Genomic DNA, 19,355 nt, shown 5'->3' on the forward strand with positions numbered 1-19,355 from the left:
GGGTTTTAGAGCAGGGAAAAGCTTCCATACTTGATAAGTTGTTCTCTCTCCTCACTTTCCGTAGAGCAAGATTTTCTTCATAAATAAAAGAAATGCATTTAGTTCATAGACAAACTTGTCATTCCTTTATCTGCAGTGAAATGTGAAAAATTATGAAATCCTAGAATCATAAAAATAGAGACTTAGTTTTATTGAGTGGGACACTTTTTCCTTTTAGGCTCTGGATCGAGGAGTATAAATGGAAAAACAAACTTCCACGTGGCTTTCCTAAGACAGGCTGACATTCATGTGTTTTTCTTAAGATAATCAAAATGTTAAAACCGAAGAACTGATTAAATTAAGATGAACATACATATTCTTATACAGAATGATTTTAGAATAAAAAGGACAATATTTTATTATGTCTTTGTCTTTTCATTGCTGTTGCCCAATTTTTTTAAATAATACAAACTTCTGAAGCTTAATCTCTTTCATTTATATCAAAGTTTGTCTCTATAATCCCCACATCTGTTGGCCTTTAACATAAATAAATATACAGAGAAGGGGGTAGAGACAGAGATAGAATTAAGCTATTCAAATTAGCACTAAAAATCTGTCTTTAAAAATATGTAAGAGTAAATTCAACAAGGAAAGTACAAAACAGTGTGAAGAAAACCATAACATTTTCTTAAATGACATAGGATAAGATCTCAAAATTAAAAGGCTATGTTATGTTCCAGGTTGAAAAATGTTACTAAAATGTTCTTCCCATGTAATGAGTAACTTTTTAAAAATACCAGTTTGAGGGATGTCTGGGTGGCTCAGTCAGTTAAGTATCTGACTCTTGATTTCAACTCAGGTCGTGATTTCAGGGTTGTGAAATCAGCCCCATGTCAGGCTCCGTGCTGGGCATGGAGACTGCTTAAGATTCTCTGTCTCCTTCTCCCTCTCTCCACCTGCCTTGTGTGCTCACTTGCTCTCTCTCTCTCTCTCAGAAAATCAATGAATTAAGAAAAATAAAATAAAAATAAATAAAATACCAGTTCGAATCCAATGGGTTTGAGAGAGTTCCAGGAGGTGAGATAAGAGGAAGAACTAAGCAAAATGATTTCAAAGTTTAGGGAGAATTCTTTTCCTCTGTTTAAAAGGTGGTATAGCATAGTCCTTAAGAGAACAGACTATGGATCAGACTACCTGATGTCTTGACTTTACCACTAGCTGAATACTCAACCCCTCTGTGGCTCATTTTCCCTGTCTATAAAGCATGAAGATATTAGCTCCTATCTCTTGGAATTGGTTTGAGGATAAAACAAGTTAATACATATAAATATCTTAGAACATTACCTTACACATAAAAAAATGCTTAATTGGTATTAGCATTATAGAAATTAGAAAATATTTAGGAAAAGGACTAGGTAAATGTGTCTTGTTCCACTAAATGTTCAAATTAGTTGAATTAAGTTACATATTAAAGTACATTATAGTATATTTTAAAGCAGCTATCACCAAAACAGTATGGCATTATAATAGGAATAGATCTATAGATTAGTGAAACTAAATAAAGAATCCTATATATGAGAGCCTAAAACATTTTTAAAATGTTTAAATGTGACATTTAAATTCAGCAGGGAAAGCTGGTTTACTTAGCAGTGGTGGAGGCCTAATTGGCTGTTCATTTGGTGGGAATAAATAGGCCCATACTTCATCCTATCAGCAGAAATAAATTCCAGACAGATTAAAGATGTAAAAACTAGAGAGAAGAAAATGAACTAGAAAATAAATTTCTCTAGTCTCTAGGATAGGGAGATTGTTGAAAGCAATACAAGAAACCCAGAAGACTTTTTATATCTATATGAGATGATGGATATTAGTTAACTTTTTTTTTTTAAGTTTTTATTTATTTATTTGACACAGAGAGACACAGCAAGAGAGGGAACACATGCAAGGGGAGTGTGAGAGGAAGAAGCAGGCTTCCCACTGAGTAGGGAGCCCAATGCGGTGCTCAATCCCAGGACCCTGGGATCATGACCTGAGCTGAAGGCAAACACTTAATGGCTAAGCCACCCAGGCATCCCAGATATTAGTTAACTTTGTTATAATCATTTTACGATATATATGTCAGATCATTATACCGTACAACTTAAACTTATACTATCCATCTATCTATATATGTATGTCTCAAGTCAAATATATCTCCTTAATACTGGAAAGAAAAAAAGCCACAAGCCATAAAACAGATCAGTACAGATATGACTTATAAAAACTAACAATTTCTATTAAAAAGAATTTCTGAGAAAAGATACCATGAAGAGTCTGACTTCAAAAGGACAAACTGGGAGAAAATATCTGCCTCATTCAAAAGACAAAGTTAATACTTCTTATTTACAGGAATTCAAGAAAGGTGAATAACAGTAGAAAAAGTAGGCAAAGAATAAACAGACAAATCTCAGAAAAAAATTCTAAGCCAATAAACAAAATATATTTCACTAATTAGTAGGAAGGAAGAAGCAAAATGACAATGAAATGCCTTATTTCAGTCACTGAATTGGCAAATATTGAAAGGATTTATGCCATCTAGTGCTAGCCACGGATATGAGGAACCAAACATCATTATTGCAGTTGGAGATTTGGATTGCAAAAATAAATAACCTTATGTTTATCAGTATCAAGATTTTAATCTTTGACCCATTACCCTCTTGGGAATTTATTCTACAGAAATTAATATCAGTTACATAAATATATGTGTGTTAATGATATTTATTACTGTATTATTTATAGTAATAAAAACTTAAACAATTTGAGTAAAGAGTGGAGGTGTGATTAAATTGTGGAACACTCATGTAATAACTTGTAATTATTTAAGAAAATTATACATATATGTAGTGACTTGAAAGATAATCAAAATCTGTTGTTACTTTTTAAAAATATGTGTAGCACTTTTATTATTTAAAAAAAGATACCCTATTTTATGAGCTTTAAAATGATCTGCAAGGAAATACAGTAAAATTTTGGCATTGCCTTATTCAGAAATATGATCCTAGAAGAGACTAGGTAGTAGAAGAAACCAAAGTGTATTCTGTTTTTCTTTACTTTCTACATCTCTTTCTTGTTTGACTTATGGTAAGCATGTATTACTTCACAAAAAAGGAGAGAGAGAATATAGAGCTTAACTTCAGTCTTTAAAATAACCAGTAATAGAGTATGTATGTTTGCAGTTTTTAATAATTGTGTTCTCTTTAATACATGGTTATTGCAAAACTATCTACTCATACTAATGCATTTTGTTTCACTTTAGCAATGTCTGACCGTCAAGAGAGTGCTCTTATAGAGCTGATGGTTTGTACAATTCGTCAAGCTGCTGAGGCACATCCTCCAGTGGGAAGGGGTACTGGCAAGAGAGTAAGTTACATTAGTGAGAAATCTACAGAAAGACTTTTAATGTGTTTAACTATCTTAAATATTTGAAAATCTTAGTGGTATATTTAAACATAAAAACATGGTATTTTTATAAATGATACATGCTGTGGTGCTTTGTCTTTATATCCTATCTACTAATTACACTTAGGTTTCAGAAATAGATTCTTTTCTTTCATGTTCTCAAAGCACCTGTACCTGCTTCTCTTCTAGTATTTTAATAATTTTCACATTCATATCTGTTAAAAATGCAGAAGGCTCTGAAAGAAAATGCCTGTTTTTACTCCTCCCTTTAGCAATTGTTTAATCTTTGGATAGTTGATTATTTTCTTTGTGTGTTAATTCCCTTATTTGTTATATGAGGCTAATAGGTTTTAGTGGTATTAAAGATGAATTGAGATAATCACTGATAGAAAGACAAGCTCTGTTGGTATGCAGAGATAGGTAGTTCTTATCTGCACCAAAAAGAAAGCAAGAAAGGAAAGAATGGGAGGGAGGGAGGGAGGGAAGGAAAAAAAGGAAAGGAGGGACAGAAAGGAAAAAATATAAAACTGCAAAATTTGTCCAAAAACCTTATCAAAGGGTTCTGGGAATTCACCAAAGATAGAAGACAAATTGAGAAGCATATATTTTTGAAAATCTGCCAAAGGTTAAGGTAAAAGCAACAGGAGTCTGCTGCATTTTTGCCTGGCATTATAATTCACAAACCCATAGCCATAATATGATACAGTTTTACCAGAGTGGTACATGTGTAAAAACCAGCAGCTCTGCTCTCAGAGGGGACAGACTTACGGTACAAATGGCAAAAGTCCAGAGCTTTTTGAGCCAGAAATGGCAAACATGGTAGAAACAAATAAGGAAAAACCCACAACTGTGGTATTCAGAGGTTGTAGTCCCAGATGGGAAGAACAGTTAACCGACCAAGAATCTAACTAAAAAATCCTGGAAATGAGAAAGCCATGAAAAGGATTAGATGAGCTCTCCATATATTACTGACTGACTGAGAAACCTGAGATAACCCAATGGACAATGAAAGTCAAAGCAGACTTAAGAACTGGCTGGACTTTGTTTTTTTTCTTTTTCTTTGTTATGTTTTTATTTTTTATTTTAATTCTAGTATAGTTAACACATACTGTTGTATTAGTTTTTTATGTATCCTATAATGATTCAAAAATTCTGTACATTACTCAGTGCTCCATCATGAGTAAGTGTGTTCTTAATCCCTTCACCTACTTTATCCATCCCATACCCACTTCCCCTAGATGACCGTCAGTTTGTTCTCTATAGTTAAGAGTCTGTTTCTTGGTTTTTATATGTGTATGTGTCTCTTCTTTCTTTACCTTTGCCCGTCTGTTTCTTAAATTCCACAGGTGATTAAGATCATATGCATTTTGTCTTTCTCTGACTTATTTCACTTAGCATTATACTCTTTAGCTCCATCTACATCATTACAAATGGCAAGATTTCCTTCCTATGGTTGAATAATATTCTATTGTGTATGTGTGTGTTACACACACACACACACACTCCCCACATCTATTGATGGGCACTGCACTGCTTCCGTAATTTGACAATTCTAATAATGCTGCAATAAACATAGAGGTGCATGTATCCATTTGAATTAGTGCTTTTGTGTTTTGTTTTGTTTTTTTAATTTTACCTAGTAGTGTAATTACTGGATTGTAGTGTAATTCTATTTTTAACTTTTTGAGGAAACACTATACTGTTTTCCACAGTGGTTCCACCAGTTTGTATTCCCACCAACAACATATGAGGGTTCCTTTTTCTTCACATCCTCGCCAACACTTCTTGTTTCTTGAAGAACAGGCTGAACTTTGAATATGCTTTCTAACCCAGGTCTCAGAGGGGTGAACCCTTACAGATTTGAAGTTTAAGTTGAAGATTATTTTTTTAAATATAAAAATTAGAAAAATAAGTTAAAAACCCATAGTTACTATAGTGTATTACCTTAAAATGTTGACTCTTCCAGAAAAATTTCAGCCAAGCAAACAATAAAACATGACCATATTTGGGTGGGGGCTGGTGGGGGGAAGCAGACAATAGAAATGGCTTCTCAGTAGGCCTAATTGTTGAACTTAGCAAATACTTCAGAGTCCTTTTTATAAATATGTTGAGAATCAAGGGAAACTATGTCCAAAGAATTATAGGACAATATGGTAACAGAAATAAGGAAAACTTAATGGAAATTCTAGAGTTGAAAAGTAGCAAATTTGAGATGACAAGAAAGAAACATTGAACATGGAGGTAGATTAATAAAAATCATTATTCTGAAGAACAGAGAAGATTGAAGAAAAATGAACAGAGCCCAAGAAATGTGTGAAACATTAGGTGCATCAAATTTTTATAATGAGAATTCCAGAAAGAAAGGAGTAGGAGAAAGAGACAGGAAAGAAAAACATTGAAAGAGGGGCCCCTCAGTGGCTCAGAGGGTTAAGCCTCTGCCTTCAGTTCAGGTCATGGTCTCAGGGTTCTGGGATCAAGCCCCGCGTCAGGCTCTCTGCTCGGCAGGGAGCCTGTTTCTCCCTCTCTCTCTGCCTGCCTCTCTGCCTACTTGTGATCTCTCTGTCAAATAAATAAATAAAATCTTAAACAAACAAAAACATTCAAAGAAATATTTGCCAAAAACTTGCCAAATGTGATGAAAAACATTAATCCAAAGAACAGGAAGCTTAATGTAATATAAACACAAGTAATGTAAACACAAAAGATTCATTTCCAGATAGGATAGTCACTATCAAAAGCCAGAAACAAAAAACCTTGAAAGCAACAAGAGAAAAATGGGAGTCATCATTTAGAGACCAATTGTAATAAGATTAGCAAATAATTTTTTATCAGAGACAGTGGAGGCCAGAAGACTGACAGAATGACATATACACTGTAAGAAAACAAAATTGCCTACCAAGAATTCTAAATCCAGTAAAACTATCTTTGAAATATCAAGGTGAATTAAAAACATTCCCAGAAAAACAAAGATTGACAGACCTGTTTCTTGAAGACCTGCCTTAGAAGAAATACTAAAAGAAATCCTTTAAGCTGTAAAGAATAATACCAAATGGTAGAATTCTAACCCAGAGAAAAGAATGAACAGAACCAAAAATGGTGAATATGTGGGTGGATATAAAAGGCTGTGTATATTATATATTTTTTCCTTTTTTTCTCTTTTTTACTTTAAAGGATCGTGAGATTATTTAAAGCAGTAATTACAGCACTAAAGTACTAAGATGATAAGATATATAGATATATGTGACAGCAATAACATAAAGAAGGGTAAAGGAAATGGAATTTTATTGGCGCAAAATTGCTTTATTTTGCTATAATTAAATAAAAGCCTGAAGTTGATTATTATAAATGAAAGAGTTTATTAGAACCCTCAAAGAAGGTGGCAAAGAAGAAACAAAGAAAAAGACATAATATGTATAGATAGTAGAATGGCTGGCCTAAATTTAATATCAAAACTTAATTTAATATGAATATACAGAGGGGTGCCTGGATGGCTCAGTCAGTTAACCGTCCAATTCTTGATTTTGGCTCAGGTCATGATCTCAGGGTCCTGGAATCAAGCTCCATGCTCAACAGGGAATCTGCTTCTCTCTATACTTTGCTTTCTGCCCCTCCTCCCACTTGCACACACTCTCTTTGTCTCTAAAAAATATGTATAGTCTGTGTTTATAAATATGAAGAAATCCAAAGCATAAAAATTAAGAAAACTGTGGACTGGGTATGAAAAGATACTAAGAAGTTGTTGTTTCATTTTGTTGGGAGATGGCAAGTTTTATTGTTCTTAAGTCTTCACTGTTAAAAATATACGCTTAAATATTTATGGGTGAAGTGAAATGATATACTAAGAATTCACCTTAAAATGTTACAGAAAAATAAACCCCATGGGAATTAATGAGGCAATAATACAAATGAGTGGTTTTTAGATTTTCCAAAATAAAAGTCTTAAAAATATGTGTTGTCCCAACTTTGAGATGAGAGCCTATTACTGGCTAAACATTTCTAACCTTTTTGACATATCGTAATCATTTTTTGTGTACTTTCTTGCTTTCTTTCTCATAAAGTTCGCTCTTTATCTTTACTGTTTATATTAGTTAACTATTGCCATGTAAAAATTACTTTAAAACTTAGAAGATTAAAACAGTAAGCCTTCATTATCTCAGTTTTTGTGGGTCAGAAACTTGGGAGTGTCTTAGCTGGTTGATTTTGACTAAAGATTCTCATTGGATTGCATTTAAGATGTTAACAAGGGCTTTAGTGATAACTCTGAAGATTTGGTTGTTAATTTACTACTTCCATAATGTCTTACTTACATGACTGGCAGGTTAGTGTTGATTGTTAGTGGGAAGCTTTAGCACCTCACCTTACCAACCACTCAGTAGGACTGCTTGAGTGTTTTCATGATATGGTTGCTGCCCCTTCCCGCCCTGTCCTTAGAGTGAATTATCCAAGAAAGAATAAAGCAGAATGAATGATCCAAAGGAGAGTAAGGTGGACTTCTGTGTCTTTTATGAACTAGTTCTCAGAAGTCACATAACATTTCCACAGTCTCCTATTGGTTAACAAATGTCAACCTTAGTCATTGTGGGAAGAGAAATAAGAGCATGATACCAGGAGGTAGTGATTACTGGAAGGCACTTTGAAGGCTGATTCTTACATTATTCTACCACAGGAATCTCCAACAAGCCATGGTGCCTTTACTAGAATAGTTTAAATACTATTATTACTTAACTATTAAGTTAAAATCTTGTCACTAAGGGTATTCATTGTCAATTGATTATTATTTCTGGTAGACACTTGAGTACACAGAGCTAAGAAATATATGTATATATTTGTATATATCCATATATAAATTACATAGTCATATTGATATTGATTAATTTAGCATAACAAGGTTTTTACAAAACTCTTTGATTTTGTTTTTTTCTCATTTTTATTTTTTGGAAATATGTAAAACATGTACATAGTTAAAAGGTCATAACCTTATAAAAATATACATTCAGAGAAATCTTTCATATATTTATATCTCCCTTTACATCCATTCCTACTAATAACCATTTTTGTTTTCAGAATATCCTTCCAGTGCTTCAAGTATAGATAAATGTATGCACTCCATCCTCCTCCCTCTCCTTCAAAAGACAGCATATTTTGTACAGTGTTCTGTACCTTACATTTTTATTTAGCAGTGTATCCTAGATATCACTCTGTACCTTTATTTAGAGATCTTCATTTTCTTATGGCTGCATAGTATCCATTACGTGGATACACGATTGAGAGTCTTTTAGGTTATTGCCAGTCTTTTACTATTAGAAATAGTGTTCTGTTAGAAATAACTCACTATGCAGCGAATGATATTGTGCATTTCACACTTGTACCTTGTGTGTTGGTGGGGTAGATTGCTTAAAAGTAGGATTATTAGGTCAGAGGAAAAATATGTATACAATTTTGTTAGATACTGGCAAATTTCTCCATCATAGGTAATATGCCATTTTTACCATTCCCATCAGAGGTTTCAAGGATTGAGTAGTTCATGCATATAGACTACCTACCGTAATGATCACTTAATCAAAGACCACTATTTCTCCAAAATCAGTATCTTTAGACCTCTCATACATTGTGAGATGAATTTCATGACTTCTCAATATCCTGAATGCATTCCTAGACGTATATTCCACATAATATGTAGTCCCTTATATTACTTTGTGCAGAACTAACCACAATACTCCAAAGTGATTATTTTGTATTTTAAGATGTTGAAAAGCAATAAAGTTCTGGGAGAGGAACCAGAGAGGAGATCTTATTACTTCTTTCACATATCATCAAACATCTGCTGTGAGAATGAAGACCACTCTCAGCACTCAGACTATTGACAATTCCAGGAAATGTCAACATCACTCTGAAGGGATGCACTATTATTGTGAAGGGGCCCAGAGGAACCCTGGGAAGATAACTCCATTTCCTTAGAAAGAAAAAGAAGAGGTGCCAACTTGAGAGAAATAGAAAAGAAATGGATATTGTTTGCACTCTGTAGTCATATATAAAACATGATGAAGGGCGTTAGACTGGGCTTCTGTTACAAGATGAGGTCTTTGTATGCTCACTTCCTCATCAGTGTTGTTGTTCAGGACAGTGGTTCTCTTTTGAAATCCAAGATTTCTTGGGTGAAAAAATGCAACCACAGAGTTCGGATGAGGCCAGGTATTGCTTGTTCAGTATCTCAAACCCAGAAAGATAAGCTGATTTTTGAAGGAAATGACAATGAATTTGTGTTGAACTCAGCTACTTTTTGGTTCAGCAAACTGTGACAGTTAAAAACAAGACTATCAGAAAATTTTGGGTGGTATGTTTGTGAAAAAGAAACAGTTTAGCAGGTGATGAATAAGATCTAAGTTGTCCAGTTACAGAAACAGCAAGTTGCTGGATGATTTTTCAGAGTTATTTGTGATATTTTAAAGATGCAATAAAAGCTGTATTGATGTAAAAAAAATGGGGGGTTTACATTTATAAAGTGGTAATTTATATTGGAATGTTTATATTGGAAACAGCCATTCAACATTATGGTAATAAGTGCCTTCAAGATAATTACAAAATACCTTGGGGAAATTATCTTTCTTTTTTAAGGCATGAAAAAACATTAACTTCCTTTATTTTGAGAAATATTGCGTTACATTTTACTCCCTCTTAGATAAGCAATCTTGGTTGAGTAAATTCCTTTATAAACAGTTACCATTTATTAAGTGCGTGTGCTACAAAAGGCACTGGCCTAGCCTGGCACTTAGCAGACTTCTTATTGTTTCTCTGATGCTAACAGACACCAGACCATGTATGATTCTTAGCAATGGACCCAACCATGCTCAATCTAGAACTTCTACTAACAGAAAGAGTGATAAAATGGTCATTTTTACAGAAATGAGACTAAGGTTGTGACCTCTGAGACTGTCAGACCTTGAGGAAATTATCTTAACAAAACTTGCATTTTAATATTTTATTTTTGGAACCACTTATGGTTTAACTAGTTGAATATGGGACAGGGTGATGGGCTTTAACAGCTTCAGTTGGTTCAGTGATGACAGGCTGTACCCCTATGTCTTGATTATTGCCTAACAGACTTGGGACTTAGAAGGACAACTAAATATAACTGAGTCCAGAAACATTCTTAGTATATGCTTTAAAAAATATGCAAAAATTTATGAGCTGCTGATAGTAAAAGAAACATTACTTTTAAAAGTATTTTTAGAAATGTGTGTTTAATGTACGGGAGATTACTGTTATTAACATACTGAGGTTAAAACTGGAAAAATTATTTCACTGTTGCAGTATTTTTATATTTGTAACTGGTTTTATAGAAATGTTTATTTTTTTATTTAATCTGAACAAGTAGTAATTTATCTAAACTTTAGTGATTCTTAAGTAGCTATTTAATAAAGTAATACTGCATATTAACTAGAAATAAGCATAAAACTAGAGACACTTGTTTTAGTAATTAGTTTATTAATCTCCTTAGAAAATTCTTGGGTACATTATCTGCCAGTGCTTCATCATTCTATGTAACTTTCTAGAGTTATAAATAATTACATGACATTATATTATTTGCCCATTTCAATTTATTTCTAGGTGCTAACTGCCAAAGAAAGAAAAACTCAAATTGATGATAGAAACAAATTGACTGAGCATTTTATTATCACCCTTCCTATGTTGCTATCAAAGGTATAATTTCATTTACATTTTTGTGATATGCCACTGAGTTTGCTGATTACACTGAACTATTAAAGTAGTTACTTCTTTTTTCTTTGCTTCTCTTTCTAGTATTCTGCAGATGCAGAGAAGGTAGCAAATTTGCTACAAATCCCACAGTATTTTGATCTAGAAATTTATAGCACAGGTAGAATGGAAAAGGTAAGACACTATGAAATCAAAATTCTGTTAGTTTAAATAACTGGGTTATTTCATGCTCATGTAATCTCTAGCCTTACTATTTGACAGATGCTTATTTTTATTAATCTAAATATCATTAGTTTTTCTTTTTTTCCTCCTCAGCATCTGGATGCTTTATTAAAACAGATTAAGTTTGTTGTGGAGAAACATGTAGAATCAGATGTTTTAGAAGCCTGCAGTAAAACCTATAGCATCTTATGCAGTGAAGAGTATACCATCCAAAACAGAGTTGACATAGCTCGAAGTCAGCTGATCGATGAATTTGTAGATCGATTCAATCATTCTGTGGAAGATCTACTGCAAGAGGTCTGTTTTAAAGTAAACATAATGTATGTGATAATTTTGGCTAATATTAAAAGTTGAATGTGCAAATCATTTCCATTTTAAAATAAAATCTAGTGGAATTCTCTTTTTCCAGATCTTAGCAGCATTATTGGTTGCAGCTGTTCATCCTGTAAACATTAACCTTGGTTATACCTTATTTTAAAGACCTACTTTGGTGTGCCTGGGTTATTCAGTTAAGTGTCCGACTCTTGATTTCAACTGAGGTCATGATCTCAGGATTGTGAGATCGAGCCCCACATCAGGCTCCACACTGGGCATGGAGCCTGCTTAAGATTCTCTCTTTTACTCTTCCCCATTCCCCCCTTTAAAAAAAAAAATGCAAAAAAAAAACGTTTCATAAAAGCTAATTTCCTTTTTCTTTAAAGAAAAACCTTATTAGGGGCGCCTGGGTGGCTCAGTGGGTTAAGCCTCTGCCTTCGGCTCAGGTCATGATCTCAGGGTCCTGGGATCGAGCCCCACATCGGGCTCTCTGCTCAGCGGGGAGCCTGCTTCCTCCTCTCTCTCTGCCTGCCTCTCTGCCTACTTGTGATCTTTGTCTGTCAAATAAATAAAATCTTTAAAAAAAAAAAAAAAGAAAAACCTTATTAAGGTCTGGCTTTTCTTAATTCAATTTTTCACTTTCCCTGGAGCCTAATATACATTTTAATATTATTGAACTATTACAATGTGCTAATGAATAGAAAATAAAAATTAAGTGTGCTTGTAAGGGACAACCACTTACCAGTGGTACGCCCAGGAGAACAGCAAACTTCTCCAGCTGATTATTTTGTAATTATTTTTATGATTCCTGCCTCTTGCCTTCTCCTTCCAAACAGTACAATCAATTTGGAACTCACACAGTTTTCTATGATCTCATGGTCAGGCTAATAGGATTTTCTTTTTAATCCATGTAACCAATTTTTTCCTACTTTTAACTTTTAATTTTTGCAACCATTTTTTAATTTTCATTGTGATTTTGAACTACAAAAGTAACTGATAATAAAATCTGAAATAACAATTAAAATCCTTAAAATACATACCTTTCACTCAGTTTCAGTGAATTTATCCTTAAGTATTAATCAGAAAAGCATACAATGTTAATGTTTACAATATTGTTTAAAATGCAAAAATGGTTCTGAGTGTTACAGTTATGGGTGTTCTTTATTTTTTGTTTTTTTGCTCATTTGTACTTTCTATCAACAGTGAATATGTACTCTTTATATAATAAAAATGAATTCCTTTAGGCAGTAAGTATTAATATACTTCATGTGAATTTCAGGATAACTAAAGTTATGGTAATGAAACAATGTCTTTTATTTTTAGGGAGAAGAAGCTGATGATGATGATATTTACAATGTTCTTTCCACATTAAAGCGGTTAACCTCTTTTCATAAGTATGTCATTTTATTTAGATTTGATTAATAACATATTAGCCAACATAAAATAGTCTGTTTTTGTAATACTTAACATCCTTATAACCATGGAAAATTTTAGACAAATATCGAGATGTGATATTTTTCTTTATTATTCAATTTTCTTCAGATACATTATGTATTTTTATTATCATTTGATTACTTAAGGAGTAAAATTTATCATTCAGTGTAACAAATATATACTGTACACTGTACAACCTTGTTAATCACTATCATTACTGGGCTTACTCTATAAGGTGGAGTTTAGAGGTATAATTTTCATTTGGTGGTTTTTAGAAATCTTACTAAAGAAAAAAGATTTTGAGGGAGACCATGAAAGTTATTTCTGTGAGCTTTTTTTCCTGAATTGTTCTTGTTTGTCTATTTATTATTGTACTCTTGCTGTATAGACAGAATAGCTGGACCTGAATAAGGAAAAAAAGGCTCCGATTAATGAAATAAGTATTATTTTTAAATTGTAATTTATATGTCCCTTTTTAATGAGGCATGCTTATCTTTTCCACAAAGAAAGGAAAATAGAGCTCTTTCTTGTTAAAAGAATGTTTAGATGTAGCCCTTACATTAATGAATACTTCAGATTTCAAAAACTATGTCTAAAATCTAAGACATTTTCTTATACACAAGTACACTGTTTGGAATTCTATGGAGAAATAAACTCTTAGTTTTAAAAATATTTTGACATTTGAAAATAAAAGTTGACAACTAATGTCAAAAACTCCTTATTTAAAAAATATTTTGATGTTTCAAAATAAAAGTTAAAAGGCATTCATCTACTATTTTAGTAGCAGAACTCATGAGAAAATAAAATGTCTACATTATTTCAATTAAGAAGCCTAAAGCTACACTAAAGTTTTCGAGCTTTGACATATTTACTTTACCCTGGTTTTGTCTTCTTGTGAATACAAATCTCTCTTTCAAAAATATGCATGTATTTATATTTTGAAATTGTAAATGGATTTGTTAAAATGTATTTTAAAATATGCTAAGAAGAGTGAAATGGAATACAGGCTTAGATTGACTATGTAGTAGTAATCTTCATTTAAAGGTATGAATTTTTATTGTTAATTGGTTTCTTTTCTTTTTTTAATTTTATTTTTTCAGTGTTCCTTTTAATTAATTCCTAGTGTCAGCTTAAATATTATCTGTCTCCACTCCCTGTCTCAGTTTCCTTGTCTCTCTTTCCCTTTTCTCCGTTTTCTTTCTTCGTTTTTCTTTCCTTCCTTCCATTGTCTTTCCTTATTTCTTTCTAAGTTTGAATACTTGAATATTTATCAGTCTTTTTCAATTCTGTAAGAAATTGAAGTTATTTTATACTTCCACCCACTGAAACAGCTCAAATTTAAATTTTCTTCCACTCTAGAATAAAGTTAATGCATTTTTGTTTATTTTAGTGCTCATGATCTCACAAAATGGGATCTATTTGGTAATTGCTACAGATTATTGAAGACTGGAATTGAACATGGAGCGATGCCAGAACAGGTGGGAGTTTATTGCTATTCCTTCTTTGTCATTTTAGAAAGCTACGATTCTCTGAAATCATACAGGATTATCAAAAGCCTGACGTAGAAAGTGACTGATGATTCTTAAATGCAGCTGCTTCCTTTGAGAATTATTGCCATAGTGATTAAATATTACTAATAGATGTTAGTGATTGAATGTTACCAATAGGTGTATTATAACTTCAGTTTTGAGCAGGAAAAAAAGAGAAAATTTGCTATAATGTATTTCAAACATTTAATGCTAAAGTAAATATTATTACTCTTTTAGGAAAAATAATTACTATAGTAGCAATTTCAGAACTTGATTAATTCACTTTGATGAAAATTCCTAATTATGGTTGTATTCTAGGCACGTTCTAGATTGATAATAGTAAGCTTAGATATGGCTTACTTTTTTGTAATAGAACCATAATTAAGTAAGCTTGAGACCTTTAGCAGATTTTAGACCTTTTTGCATTCATATGTAAGTTGGAATGGAAAGAAGATTTTACCAAATTTTTATAGTCTAGAAGAGATTGAAAATAGTTGATTTAATTCTACGTAAGAATTGAGTTGTTAATTAATTGTTACTTAATTATAATTATTACAGTTATTAGTGGGTACATTTGTTACAGTTAATTTTAATTGACACATGTAATTATTGTTACTTAGCAATAATAATCTTTTGTAAGAATTATTTTGTATAATGCATATACTCATTCATTAAACCAAGATATCAACCCATAGTTAGGTATAGGAGGTGTTTAGAGGTGGTCTCATCTTTTCCCATTTGATAATACAGACATTTATTATACTAAATGACACTTTATTATACTAAAGCAGTAAGAATTTCAACAGATATAACAGTTATGATCTATGATTATATGATCTATTGAAAGTTAATCACAGAAAAAGTGCTTTACCATTGCTCTGATTAATTCTTTTAAGTTGTTTTAATGCAAGGCCACTCTTAATTACAAGTGTCCTTGATTAAGATTATGATTATGATTATAGGTGTTTATCCTAGTTTGTGTAAAGAAGCTAAATATTTAACTTTGTTATTTTACTTCATTTATTGCCGACTCTTCAAATTCCATCCTGCCTTCATCTCAGACTTTTTAGTAGCCTAAATACTATTCACTAATAATCCCAAGCTGTTCTTCAGACTTGAAAGGGAATGACAAAGATATTCCTTGTTTTGGTTTCCTCAAGAAAATAATGAAGATTGCACACCTGTGTTCCATCTGCAGATTCTAACTATGTCAAAATCTCTTTTTTAATTCACTACACTACTTATTGTCATAGAACTTGTGACAACTTCACATCGTTGTCTTCTTTGGTTATCTTGGTTTTCTGTTATTTATTTTCACTGCATATGCATTATTTCTCCCATTTTATTTTAGTTTCTTTGAGTACGAGAACAGTTACATGTGACATTTGCTTAAAATTCGTTAATCTTAGACATGCACTCTTTTTTTTTTTTAACTTTACTATAGTTAATATGTACTGTTAGTTTAAGGTTTACAGTGTAGTGATTCAGCAATTCTGTACATTAGTTAGGGCTTATCATGATAAGTATACTCTTAATCACCTTCACCTGTTTCACTCATTTCCCCATTCATTACCAATTCTCTGTAGTTAAAAAGAGTCTGTTTTTTGGTTTGTCTCTTTCTTGTTCATATGTTTTGTTCCTTAAATTCTACATTATATGGTATTTGTCTTTTTCTGACTGTTTTATTTGTCATAGAATTCTATTCTGTAGCTCCATCCATGTTGTTGCAAATAGCAAGATTTCATTCTTCTTTGTGGTTAAGTAATATTACATTGTGGACACATACATACATATATATCACCTCTTCATTATCCATTCATCCTATCAATGGACACAGGCTGCATCCATAATTTGGCTATAGTAAATAATGCTGCAATAAACATAGGGGTGCACATATCCTTTTGAGTTACTATTTTTGTATTCTTTGGGTAAATACCCAGTAGGAGAACTACTGGATCATTTTAGTTTTTTGAGGAACCTCCATACTGTCTTCCACAGTGTCTACACTACTTTGTATTCCCACCAACAGTGCACAAGGGGTTCTTTTTCTCCATATCCATACCAACACTTGTTTTATGTTTTTGGATTTAGCTAATCTGACAAGTGTGAAATGATATCTTAATGTACTATTGATTTGCATTACCCTAATGGTAGTAATAATGAGCATCTTTTCGTGTATCTTTTGACCATCTCTGTTTTCTCTGGAGAAATGTCTGTTCCTGTCTTCTGCCCAGTTTTTAATTGTATTATTTGTTTTTTAGGTGTTGAATTGTATCAGTTCTTTATTATATTTTGGTTACTAACCCTTTATCAGATATGTCATTTGCAAATTACTTCTCCCATTCAGTGGGTTGCTCTTTAGTTTTATTGATTGTTTTCTTCACTGTGCAGAAGCTTTTTATTTTGATGTAGTCCCAGTTTTGACTTTTGTTTCCTTGCCTCAGGAGATCTACCTAGAAAAATGTTGCTGTGGCTGGTGTCAGAGAAATTATTGCCTGTGCTCTTTTCTAGGAATTTTATGGTTTCCAGTCTTACATTTAGGTCTTTAATCCATTTGAGTTTATTTTTGTGTGTGATGTAAGAAAGTGGTCCAGTTTCATTCTTTTGCACCTTGCTGTCCAGTTTTCCCAGCACCATTAGTTGAAGAAACTTTTTCCCATTGCATGTTCTTGCCTTCTTTATTGAAGATTAAACCCAATTTTGTGTTTCCTTTTGGGCTTTTCTGTTCTGTTCTATATATCTGTTTTTGTGCCAGTACCGTAGTGTTTCAATTACTGTAGCATTGTAGTGTATCTTGAAATCGGAGACTGTGGTACCTCCAGTTTTGTTCTTTTTTTTTTTTCCCCCCAAGACTGCTTTGGCTTCGAGATCTTTTGTGGTTTCACACAGATTATAGAATTGTTCCAGTTCTGTGAAAAATGCTCTTGGTATTTTGATAGGGATTGCATAATTCTGTAGCTTTCTTTGGGTAGTATGGACATTTAATGGTGTTTGGTCTTACAGTCCATGATCATGGATTATCTTACTATTTGTATCATTAGACACATTCTTAAAACTGAAATCATGTGTATAAAGTTCTAGTGCATCACTACTAGATTATACTCTTGTTTGTTTTAGCAACTAGAAACTATTTCACATTAAGCAGCTCCTAGAAATATGTCTTTAGATACCCAGTATTAAAAATCTGAAAAGTATACAGGATTCGACCAATTCTTCATAGACTATGGAAGCTCACTCTTTTAGATGGCCATTCTGTACTTTAAATTAAAATTCAAAGAAAATAGCCTTTTAGAGCAGGTATATTAAAATTTATTGTCTAGATGTCTAATTTTATTGTCCGTATGCTTTTTACTCTTTGTTTTCCATGGTAACTGTTTAACTAGAATTTTCTTTGACTCACTCTTCAGAGTTAACGGACTTCTTTTTTTTCTTCCCTCTTCTGCTGATCTGTCTTTTCTCATGTTAGTACTGTTTTAACCACTTTAGTTTTAGAATGTGATTGAAGTTTAAAAGAATTTACCTTTTTAAATAATTTTTAAAGTCAAATTACAGAAAAATAATAGTAGAAAAAATAACTCTTACCCCTCACCTGATTCATCTACTATCAGTAATTTTCCATAGCTGCATACTTGCATCCTTTTTCTCTATATATGTGTATTTATTTTTATATAAATATGCATATATAAAACATTAGTAATGTTCTTTATAGCAGGTTTTTCCCAGCCCAGGTATTTAGTTATGTCTTTTTTTTTTCTTTTGTCTCTTTTGATCTAGAATGCTTTCCTATCCTTTTCTTTGATGACGTTGACATTTTGAAGAGTACAGGCCAGTTATTTTATAGAATGTACTCAACTTAGTTTTGTCTAATTTACATGTTTAGATTCATCCATATAATGAATTCTTGGTAGGAATGCTACAATAACTGATAATTTGTCTTCAGTGTATCACATCAGGAGGCACATGATACCAGTCTGTTCACTATTGATGATATTAACTTTGATCACTTTAGTAAGATGGAGTTTGCCAAAGTCTGTCCTCTCTAGTTTCCATTTTCATTTTTAGTGTGGAAAGATTCCTTAAGACTGTAAATATTCCTCTTTCTTATCAAACTTTGATATAATGTTAGCATCTATTTATGATTCTTGTCTGAGTCATTTATTTCTGTCATGGTCACAAAATGGTAAATGGTGATTTTCTAACTGTCATTTACTTATGTCATTTATTTGTTGGCCCTCTGCTATAATGCCTCTCCATTCATTCATTCATTTTTTTAAAAATTCATATGAACTCATGGATTGCTACTTTATTCTTATTGTGTCCAGCTGGTTGAAATTGAGTCCTTTTGATATTTATTTTGGTGCTCAGATTGTTGCAGAATTAGCCAGAGGGAAATTCTTTAAAACATCCTCCTGTGTACTTTTTGATAATTTTTTGAGCATTTCCATTCGTTCTGGAATAAGACTATAGCATCTGGCATCTGTTTGTGCTCTCCCATATGCTAATTAATTTTTAACCTACGATAAGTATTAAAAGTTACTGCAATACCATAACACAGTAATTATTAGCTGGTAAACGACCCACATTTCAGAATGTATTACAGTTTTTCTTCATACAGTTTTCTGTGGAATAAAGACAATATTTAAATTATCCTTATTTTGTTTTGTGATTTTGTGCCTATTTCCTGTTGGTATTCTTATTTGGAAGTTTTATACCTTGTCTTAG

General features: G+C 32.4%; 1 protein-coding gene across 3 annotated transcripts in view; it reads left to right on the top strand.

The window, feature by feature from the left end:
* Positions 1-19,355, top strand: part of STAG1 (stromal antigen 1) — a 425,489-nt gene that overhangs the window by 342,948 nt on the left and 63,186 nt on the right. For all 3 annotated transcript variants that reach the window (XM_032869634.1, XM_032869636.1, XM_032869635.1), the window contains 6 exons: positions 3,275-3,378; positions 11,026-11,118; positions 11,218-11,307; positions 11,449-11,652; positions 12,994-13,064; positions 14,495-14,582. In XM_032869634.1, coding sequence (XP_032725525.1) covers positions 3,275-3,378; positions 11,026-11,118; positions 11,218-11,307; positions 11,449-11,652; positions 12,994-13,064; positions 14,495-14,582 — 650 coding nt within the window. The remainder of the gene's footprint in view (positions 1-3,274; positions 3,379-11,025; positions 11,119-11,217; positions 11,308-11,448; positions 11,653-12,993; positions 13,065-14,494; positions 14,583-19,355) is intronic.

The sequence above is a fragment of the Lontra canadensis genome, unplaced genomic scaffold (genome assembly GCF_010015895.1).
Source record: "Lontra canadensis isolate GAN:19392208 unplaced genomic scaffold, GSC_riverotter_1.0 scaffold38, whole genome shotgun sequence".
In the NCBI taxonomy this organism is placed as follows: domain Eukaryota; kingdom Metazoa; phylum Chordata; class Mammalia; order Carnivora; family Mustelidae; genus Lontra; species Lontra canadensis.